This window comes from Hyperolius riggenbachi, chromosome 10 (assembly GCF_040937935.1).
Source record: "Hyperolius riggenbachi isolate aHypRig1 chromosome 10, aHypRig1.pri, whole genome shotgun sequence".
NCBI lineage: Eukaryota > Metazoa > Chordata > Amphibia > Anura > Hyperoliidae > Hyperolius > Hyperolius riggenbachi.
Genome location: NC_090655.1, coordinates 50124716 through 50135589, shown reverse-complemented (window position 1 = coordinate 50135589; position 10874 = coordinate 50124716). Strand labels below are relative to the sequence as shown.

Genomic DNA, 10874 nt, shown 5'->3' with positions numbered 1-10874 from the left:
TATGATTGTATCAGCCAGATATATTGATGCCGAAAATCGAGTAATGGATGGACACCGTTAGAATACACAGGTTTTTTTTTATTATGATGCCCTGGATTTCACGTTTAGAAAAGATTTATCAAGTAAATAAAACAGTTTCCTTGGTAATGAGGCAGCCATTGTTTCATTTTTGCCAGTTGGGGGGTTGCCAAGACAATAGTGCTTTAATTCAAAAACAAACGACTACCAAGTGATTCAACCGAACGATGATGTCCACTTCAGTCTATTTTTAGGAGCTGTCTTCTGTGCTGTTTTATGACTGAAATATTTATGAGCCTTTGGAAAATTAGTTGCATGGCTGCACTGAACTGTATTAGATGATTACAGTATTTGTGAAACAAAGCATAAAAAGCTAATAATAAACAGTAAAAATGTATAGTATGTAAATGTACAACAAATATGCAAGGGAAATGTCCTGTGAACAGAGAGGCAGTTTCCCTTTAAGGCAGGGACAGATGTGAGGTGATGGTTATGAGATCAGATGGTGAGGCCGGATGAGATGGGTATTTATGTCACTTTGTTTAGTGTCACACTGCCATCTGCTGGAGCCACTGAATATTACTTGTCAGGCTATGTGGATATACACAGCGCTGCACTACTCGTCGTCTATCACCAGAGATGTAACTATAGGGGGAGCTAAGGGGCCAAATTATTTACCCTTCCTCTAATACAGAAGTCCATCTTCCAGATTAAGCATTGTTGTGGCCATACTAGTTATAGCTGGGGGGGATCCTAATAGCCACACTTGTTATGCAAGGCCGAGCTGAGGCAAAGGCTTGGGAGGCTCCAGCCTCCGGGAGCACAGCGTCGGTGTTCGTGTGTCCTCCCAAGGCTCCTCCTCCTTGCCATTGCAGTATATGCGGAGCACTGTAGGAGTGCTACTCACCCCTTGTCTCAGCACCCAGGATCCCTGTTCAGCAGGATGCAGGCTTACAGCATCCCCTCTATGGTTCCCTTTATTGGTGTCTCTCATTATGTGCAATAGTAGAGGGAGACGAGAGGAGATGCTACAGCCTGCAACATGCTGAACAGGGATCCCGGTGCCAAAATGTAAGGTAAGTAGCTTTTCTACAGCACTCTGCTTCGCATACACTGCATGTTGAGGGGTTGCCTAATGCTGGGGGTACATCTATCTTAACCGGGGAGGGGGGCTGCCTTATATTGGGGAATATTCAGCTATCTATAATGGAGAGGGGTGTCAGTGAACAAACGCAATCACAACCAGTTTTCTGTGCTGATTGGGATTCACGTTACAGTTCAGATTGTATGTGTAGGGCTGAGATCCTGGGGTTACATCAGGAAGTGTGTTTTCTTTAATTACCTGGAGCAAAAAGGCCATTCTTGTATCAGGCACCTCGCACACAGGTGTGAACACCAGCTTGAAAGAGCCATTTGGTCCTGTTGCTGGCAGAAGAAGCCTGAGCCAAGCAGGACACAGACTAAATGGAGCCAAGAGTTCTGGCTATATTTATTAACTATACTTTCTTATTTTGCATTTCTATGAGATGCTGTACTTGTGACCTATATGAAACGTATATAATTTGAATGCTAACATCCAGCCGTATATGTTCATATCCCTTTTTTAGAGGCTGATGTAAGCCGCAGCCCCGTTATTCCACTTCTCAGTAACGGAATATCCTACCTTATTCATGCCTGGTATAAATGTGATCCATATCCTTTGGGGATTATGCATTTGCTATTATTATTTGAGTGCAATGAATGTGGCCCGGTATATAAAAATGTCATCTGCTGATATTTCTGTGAATTTGGTATTTGTATTTGGCTTGTGCACATTGTTTGTGTGCCAAACTCACAGAAATATCATCAGATACCAGACCAATTTTCCTGTGAGTCATCCAATGTTGTATACATGATATGCTGCATGAAATGCCCCTCAAGAGGAATCTATATAGGAGAAACAGGACAAACACTGCGCACAAGAATGAACCATCACCACTTTAAAATGAATGAGGGTAAAATGGACACACCAGTGGGCCAACACTTCTGTGAACAAGGACACAGCCTGCAAGATCTCAAAGTACGTATTCTTAAAGGGACTCCGAGCAGTGCAGAAACTATGGAAAGATGCATATCATTTTAAAGCTCTCTTTCTCCTCTTTCCGATGATATATAAACCGCTGCCCTACGCCTTTTAGTTTTCGCTATTTTCGCGATTGAAATTGCCGCGGCCGCGATTTCAATCACGAAAATAAAGAAAACTAAAAGGCGTAGAGCGACGATTTAGGTGTCGCCAGAAAGAGGAGAAAGAGAGCTTTAAAATGATATCCATCTTTCCATAGTTACTTATATTACACAAGACGACACTTTCCCCAGTGTCAGCAACTCCATTCAGCAGAAAAAGTCGGCCTGTGTAATACAATGTAACTATGGAAAGATGGATATCATTTTAAAGCTCTCTTTCTCCTCTTTCTGGCGACACCTAAATCGTTGCCCTACGCCTTTTAGTTTTCTTTATTTTCGCGATTGAAATCGCGGCCGTGGCAATTTCAATCGCGAAAATAGCGAAAACTAAAAGGTGTAGGGCAGCGGTTTATATATCATCGGAAAGAGGAGAAAGAGAGCTTTAAAATGATATGCATCTTTCCATAGTTTCTGCACTGCTTGGAGTCCCTTTAAAGAGAACCCGAGGTGGGTTCTAAGAATGCTATCAGCACACAGAGACTGGGTCTGCGTATAATGCCCAGCCTCTGTTGCTATACTGCTCCCCCCCCCCCAGGCCCCCCTTGCGCTCTGCTTGCCCCCCATAAATCAAACGCCGTGCTAGCAACACAGCCTGTCGCAGTCGGCTGTTTACCTTTGGCAGTATCAGTCTTGCTGCTCCCCTACCTCCTCCATAGCGCCGCTCCCCACCCCTTCCCTCCCCGCTGATTGGAGGGAAGGGACGCGGGCGGGTAACTTCAATGAACAATCAAGAAAGATTTCTGAGTACAAATTTATGAAAATGTTTAAGACATTAACAGAAGGTTAATGTGTGTACCTAGCATTAGTCAGCGCATGTCGTCAGGGGCGTAATTAGAAGTCCCCGGGCCCCCCTGCAAGAATTTGAACGGGCCCGTTTTTTATTTTTCACAACCAGTCTAGTAAAATGATGCATATTTTGCATTAAATTTGCTACCTGTGCTCCGAGCCAGGCACTGTTGCTGCGTCCCTTCCATTGGTTATGTGCAGAGGGGGAGGATTTTCCTCTGGCTGGCCCTTCCCTTATACACGGCTAGCGATGGTTGCTGGAGTAACGCACCACGTGACTACTATGATCACAAATATGTGCGCTCCAAACAAGGAGGTGACGCGACCGGAAGTACCATCATGCGCTCCAGGGTGAGGCGTGGGCGGACTTCCAGGAATGTGCGAAAACTGATGATGATATATAACAACTGTACATGAACTGTCATCTTGCTTGTCAACCTCGCTTATTACTGGGATTAAATGAAAGCTTTATATGATTGGTGCACTGCCCACGTTTCTTAGGTGCTTGATTGATGTTTATCTGGTAATGTGGCGGCACAATTGCGCCTCCGTGGCTGCATTCCCTGTAGTTGTATAGCACCAGTCACTCCCACCATACCTGAGTGCAACAACAAAAGTTTGCTTTCTTAAAACAGAAAGAATTTGCGATAATTCAGGTTGGAGTGAGCTTGAGATATCTCCCAGTGCATCACTGCTGAATATATGCAAATTAACCATTGTACCCTTAGCAGCTAAACACACCTCCAGAACCGCTGGAATGCAATGATGTGTCAGCTTGTTAATATGTACAGAGCCATAATAATCCAACATGCATACAGACTGTTTCAGATTGTTTGATCCTCATCAGTGCATGGCATGGATTAATTTGGCTCTATGCAGTAGGGCTTGTAACACCAATAGATACAGACTAACCAGCGAGCTCATGGTGAACCAGAACTCATTGGAGTGTGTAAGGGACTACAATGGTCCTAAAAGCCTACTTACTAAGATGTTAAGAAAAACAAAAGTTTGCTTTCTTAAAGGGAAGGTTCAGGGACTAGCTAAAAAAATAAAAATCCATTTCCACTTACCTGGGGCTTCCTCCAGCCCGTGGCAGGCAGGAGGTGCCCTCGGCGCCGCTCCGCAGGCTCCCGGTGGTCTCCGGTGGCCGACCCGACCTGGCCAGGCCGGCGGCCAGGTCGGGCCTCTTCTGCGCTCCATGGTGCGTTCCACGCCGGCGCGCTGACGTCATCGGACGTCCTCCGGGTTGTACTGCGCAGGCTCAGAACTACTGAGCCTGCGCAGTACAGCCCGGAGGACGTCCGATGACGTCAGCGCGCCGGCGTGGAACGCACCATGGAGCGCAGAAGAGGGCCGGCCTGGCCGCCGGCCTGGCCAGGTCGGGTCGGCCACCGGAGGCCACCGGGAGCCTGCGGAGCGGCGCCGAGGGCACCTCCTGCCTGCCACGGGCTGGAGGAAGCCCCAGGTAAGTGGAAATGGATTTTTATTTTTTTTAGCTAGTCCCTGAACCTTCCCTTTAAAACAGAAAGAATTTGCGATAATTCAGGTTGGAGTGAGCTTGAGATATCTCCCAGTGCATTACTGCTGAATATATGCAAATTAACCATTGTACCCTTAGAAGCTAAACACACCTCCAGAGTCCAGAACTGCTGGAATGCAATGATGTGTCAGCTTGTTACCTGAGTGCGAAGGTTACTTCCTTGTGAGCAAAATTACAGACAGAAAGAGCAATGAGATTTTTATTGACCGTTATAGAAAATCAGAGCCAGCGGTCGAGTTGGAATAGAAAAGATATTTTAATAAGATTAAATTAAATTACAAAATATAGTTTGCATAGCAATGTAGTTTTCTTTTTAAGTGGCTGATAGGACACAAATTACTGGCTGACTGGACACAGCATTCACCTATCACATTTAGCTGCATCTCCAACCAAATACCCATGATTCTGAAGCTGGCCACTAACGGTCCAATTTCTAGCGAAAAATCGTTCGAGCGATCAGAAAATCTGATCGGACGAAAAATTGTTCACTACACCATCAACCAACCAATCATTGCTTCCTATCTATCACGACCACCAAGAAAATCCAAATTTTCGTTCGACGAAAATTCATTCGGGCGACATTTTTTTCACTCGTTCATAATCGATTGTGTCCACCAATGGAGATTATTTACAACCAATCCGATCAGAATTTTTGATCGCTCGAACGATTTTTCACTAGAAATTGGACCGTTAGTGGCCAGCCTAAGCATAATGGATATGCTAATGCGGCTAACATGTAACCTGGTTACAGCCTCTCTCTCTCTCTCTCAGCTCACTGAAGTCCCGCCCACTCATACAGAGGCATTAGAGGAAGCACAGCCTGCAGACTGCACCTCCTCCCCCCCTCACCCCCCCCCCCCCTTTCTTATAAAAGCCACTCAATGCACCTTTTGTGATGATTTATATAAAGCTCATCCAGCATGGTAAGCGGCAGCAGCTTCTCCCGGGGCCACTCACATAGTTACTTATTGCACAAAGTCGCTGTTTAAAGGACCACTATTGCAAAAAAAATTTAAAATATCTGAAAATACATATATAAAAAGTACATTTCTCCCAGAGCAAAATATGCCATAAAGTACTTGTCTCCTATGTTGTTTTCATTTACAGTAGGTAGTGGAAATCAGACAGAACTGACAGGTTTTGGACTAGCCCATCACCTAATTGGGGATTCTCAAGGATTTCTTTATATCCAAAAGCACATAGTGAACTTTTTTCACAGTGTGAAAACAGGTAGGGGACGGCCTGCATCTTTATATAGATCCTGTCCAGGGAGTGCTTTTGTAAGGAATACATGAAATACTGAGAATCCCCCGTGAAGAGATGGACTAGCCAAAAGCCTATCAGTTCTGTCAGATTTCTACTAACTACTGTAAGTGACAACAACATAGGGGAAGATAATGTATAGCTCATTTTACTCTGGAAGAAACACACTTCTTATTTTTATGTGTTTACATATATTTTACTTTTTATAATTTTTACGGATAGTGGTGCTTTGATATCAGTCTGAAGAAGGCAAACATGAAGCAATATAATATAGAATAAATAAATATACAAAGTGTAATATACAGAATAGTGGCAGACATGACCATCATCAGCTCCACCTCCAGCAGAAACGTGACCTATGAAGAGCACAGCAGGTCGGAGTCCTTAGATCACTTCTTTACACTCCTTGACAGTGACCGCCAGGGGGTTAATGGCTGCCAACGCGGCCAGGTGAGACAGGCGCCTCTGAAAGATACATAAGATCGTGGAGTGAAGACCAAGCCCGAGAAGCGGTGACCACAAAGTGACAGATTCAGGTGAGTCCCTAAGTCATGTCCAAATTCCTCTTATTATCATACGTGAGAAAATGCAGCAACTATTACATCAGTTCATCTGGCAAGGAAGAGAAGAAAGGAGGAAGACACAGGTGGACATGGGAAGATGTACTGTGTGACTGTGTAAAGACATGGTAAGCAGAGGCGGGACAAGGTCCTCCAGCACCCAAGGCTGAGACACCAAAGTGCGCCCCTCCATCCCTCTCACCCCATCCGTCACACACTGATTGCTATTAGACTAAGAGGAGCCCCGGGCCCCCAACCCCCCCGAAACCTTAAAGAGACTCTGAAGCGACATTAAAAATAGTTTTTTAACTTATAATCAACATGGGCATGTTTACCCCTGCTAAAACGCCGATATCCCGCGGCTGAACGAGGGTCTTTACCCCCCAAATCCCCCCTGCAAAATCCATGACCAACTTGGTCTTAGATTTTGCTGCTCATGGAGGCAGAGCTAATGGCTGTAGCTCTGCCTCCATGCGCATCTATCAGCCGGCGGATCTCCGCCTCTCCCCGGCCCTCTCAGTGAAGGAAGACTGAGAGGGGCGGTCAGCACTGATAGACGCGCTGAGAGGCAGGGCTGCGGCCATTAGCCCTGCCTCAACAGGAAGCTCTGCCCGGCAGCAACCGAGGTGATTTGGGGGGTAAAGACCAAGTTGGTCGCGGGATAGCGGTGTTTTAGCAGGGGCAGACATGCCCATGTTGATGCCCATGTTTATTATAAGGTCAAAAGTGATTTTTAATGTTGCTTCAGAGTCTCTTTAATCTCTAGTTATCTGGCTTGCAGTCACTGCCATGTATCCACTTTTCCTATTTCTCTCTGCTTCAAACACAATAGTGGAATGATAGCTGAGTGAGTGGAGTGCCCCTCCTACACTGTGCCCTGAGGCTGGAGCCTCTCTTGCCTCTGCCTCGGCCCGGCCATGACGGTAAGAGACCGTTAAACATGGGAAAATATGACTGTGTAAAGACACAGGTAGACATGGGAAGATCTTCCAACTCTAGCTCATGCCTTCATCACATCACGGCTGGACTATTGCAATGCCCTCTATGCAGGCCTTCCATATAAAGACCTACACCGCCTGCAGCTAGCACAGAATGCCACTGCAAGACTGTTAACAAGCCAACCCCACTATTGCCAAATAACACCAATCCTGTGCTCACTACTCTGGCTTCCCATAAAATGGAGAATCCTTTTCAAAATCGCTAACAGGGATAGGGCTTGGACCAGTACAGCTGTGTTGTGCTGTACTTGTACTGGCCCAAGCCCTATCCCATAGAGCCATATCAATCCCTGCCATGCACTGATGAGGACCAAAAGTCTGAAACAGGCTGTCTGCATGTGGGGTTGATGTAGCTCTGAAAAATTTAAAGCTATAGGCTTGCTAGACACCAGCGGTTCTGGATGTTAGTCTGGCTTTCAGAGGCATAAAGAGATAATTTGCATATACAGTAGCGGTGCATTATGGGTAACCACTGATGTTCACTTAAATCTGATATATTTTAAATGCCTTCTGTTTTAAAAAGGCAAACCAAGATATGTATTGCTTTTTTAGTAGGAGGGCTTTTCGGCCTCTTTTAGTCCCCTATACTTTCCTTGTGGTTTTGGGTCACCTCGAGCTGCTTGGTTACTGTGTTATGTTAAAATTCAAATCCCTGCACGACCTAAGCCCTGCAACTGCGTCACACCTCCCACAACCTCAGATAAAAAGGATCCAATAACTTGGCCACCCCCAGAGTTCAACTAAAAACCTTTGGAGCCGGAGCCTTCCGTCATGCTGCCCTTATTCTTTGGAATGCCTTGCCAAGCGTAATCAAGACAGCTCCTAAACTGAAGACATTTAAATCAAAACTTAAAAGCCACCTGTTAAGTCTGGCATTTATGATCACAGACATAACTTTTCCCCTATACACATCACTATGTACTGATCTGAGACGAGCTTATGCACTTTGGGTCCTATGGTAGAAAAGCCCCTTACAAATGTTTAATTGTTGTCGTTGTTGTTATTGACTGTGTAAAGACGCGGGAAGACACAGGTAGACGTGAGAAGATAGGACAGTGGGAAGACACAGGTAGACGTGAGAAGATAGGACAGTGGGAAGACACAGGTAGACGTGAGAAGATAGGACAGTGGGAAGACACTGGTAGACATGAGAAGATAGGACAGTGGGAAGACACTGGTAGACATGAGAAGATAGGACAGTGGGAAGACACTGGTAGACATACATGGGAAGATAGGACAGTGGGAAGACACTGGTAGACATGAGAAGATAGGACAGTGGGAAGACACTGGTAGACATACATGGGAAGATAGGACAGTGGGAAGACACTGGTAGACATGAGAAGATAGGACAGTGGGAAGACACAGGTAGACGTGAGAAGATAGGACAGTGGGAAGACACTGGTAGACGTGAGAAGATAGGACAGTGGGAAGACACAGGTAGACATGAGAAGATAGGACAGTGGGAAGACACTGGTAGACATACATGGGAAGATAGGACAGTGGGAAGACACTGGTAGACGTGAGAAGATAGGACAGTGGGAAGACACTGGTAGACATACATGGGAAGATAGGACAGTGGGAAGACACTGGTAGACGTGAGAAGATAGGACAGTGGGAAGACACTAGTAGACGTGAGAAGATAGGACAGTGGGAAGACACTGGTAGACATGAGAAGATAGGACAGTGGGAAGACACAGGTAGACATACATGAGAAGATAGGACAGTGGGAAGACACTGATAGACATACATAAGAAAATAGGACAGTGGGAAGACACTGGTAGACATGAGAAGATAGGACAGTGGGAAGACACAGGTAGACATGGGAAGAATTGTGTAAAGACACGGGAAGACACAAGTAAACATGGGAAGATATAATTGTGTAAAGACACAGGTAGACATGGAGAGGTAGGACAGTGGGAAGGTGGGAAGACAAAGGTAGACATGGGAAGATATCATTGTGTAAAGACACAAGTAGACCTGGGACAATAGGACAGTGGGAAGACACAGGTAGACATTGGGAAGATATTGTGTAAAGACACGGGAAGACACAGGTAGACATTGGGAAGACACAAGTAGACATGGGAAGATAGGACAGTTGGAAGACACAGGCAGACATGGGAAGATATCATTGTGTAAAGACATGGGAAGACACGAGTAGACATGGGACGATAAGACAGTGGGAAGTCACAGGTAGACATGGGAAGATAGGACAGTTGGAAGACACAGGTAGACATGGGAAGATATCATTGTGTAAAGACACTGAAAAACACAAGTAGACATGGAAAGACATGGCTCTGTAATGACGTGGGAAAACACAGGCAAACATGGGAAGAGATAACTGTGGGAAAACACAGATAGACAGGGGAAGACATGGTTGTGTAAAGACACGAGAAGCCGCAGTTATTCATATGAAAAATATAAGAAAACTCATAAAACAACATTGAAATTACCTGTCTGTTCTGTACAGAAACTACAGCGATCACTATCAGTCCCAGAAGCAGCAGCAGGGCCAGGAAGAGTATAAAGTAGGTCTGCCAGGATGAGAAGGAGCCCAGCTGAGCCACCTGTGGGGCTGCAATGGACAATACAAAGTATTAGATCACAAGTCATTCAATAACTTATTAGCCATAACAACACTAAGTCCTATTCCATTCAGAACATGTAAGGCTTCCTTCACACAATCTGAAGCGCCATCCAGCTGCTCAGATGCCACATTCACTGTATCTGAAGTCCACTTGCCACCATGTGCTTTCCCACTACCATTATCTAAGGCTTCATCCACAGCTTTGTAAAGCTCCATCCACATCACATCTGGCTTCATCCACATCATCTGTCCAGGGTCCATATAGTCATACCTCCCAACATTTTGAAATCAGAAAGCGAGACGCTCAGGCCACACCCCCTAACCACACCTCTGACACACCACTAGTCATGCATACCATAAAGATTTTATACAAAAACGTATGTGGGTGGGGATGAAGGTGTCCGTGGGTGGGGAGGAAAGTGCCTGTGGGTGGGGAGGAGGGTGCCACTGGAGAGGAGGCGGAAAAAAAAATGATCGAGGCGCCAGCCGCGCCAATGCGGGGCCGGCATCACATTCCTCCCTCCCTTCTTCCGAATGTGCCCCCCTGTGTCCCCCTGCTTTCAGAGTAAGTTTGCGCAGCGGAGCAGGCTATCATCTTACCATTCATCCACGTGTACCGGCAGCCGGCTTCACTCTGCTTCCTGTGACGTCACAGGAAACAAGAAGCAGAGTGAAGGTACGGTGGATGAATGGTAAGATGACAGCCCGCTCCGCTGTGCAAACTTACTCTGAAGAAGGGTGGACACAGAGAGGGTACATTCGGAGGAAGGGAGGGAGGAATGTGATGCCGGCCTCATATCTCGCATACCGCATTGGCACGGCTAGCACCTCAAACATTTTTTCTCCCTCTCTGCCCAGCTAGCCGGTACACAAGGGGAGTGGCGCGGGATAGCGGGAGCGCC

General features: G+C 46.1%; 1 protein-coding gene across 2 annotated transcripts in view; it reads right to left on the bottom strand.

Moving 5' to 3' along the window:
* Positions 1-5448: 5448 nt before the first annotated feature.
* Positions 5449-10874, bottom strand: part of LAG3 (lymphocyte activating 3) — a 70810-nt gene continuing 65384 nt past the window's right edge. For both annotated transcript variants that reach the window (XM_068255220.1, XM_068255219.1), the window contains exons 7-8: positions 9839-9960; positions 5449-6295 (exon numbers count right to left, since the gene is read on the bottom strand). In XM_068255220.1, the coding sequence (XP_068111321.1) occupies positions 6215-6295; positions 9839-9960 (203 nt within the window). In that variant the 3' untranslated portion in view covers positions 5449-6214. The remainder of the gene's footprint in view (positions 6296-9838; positions 9961-10874) is intronic.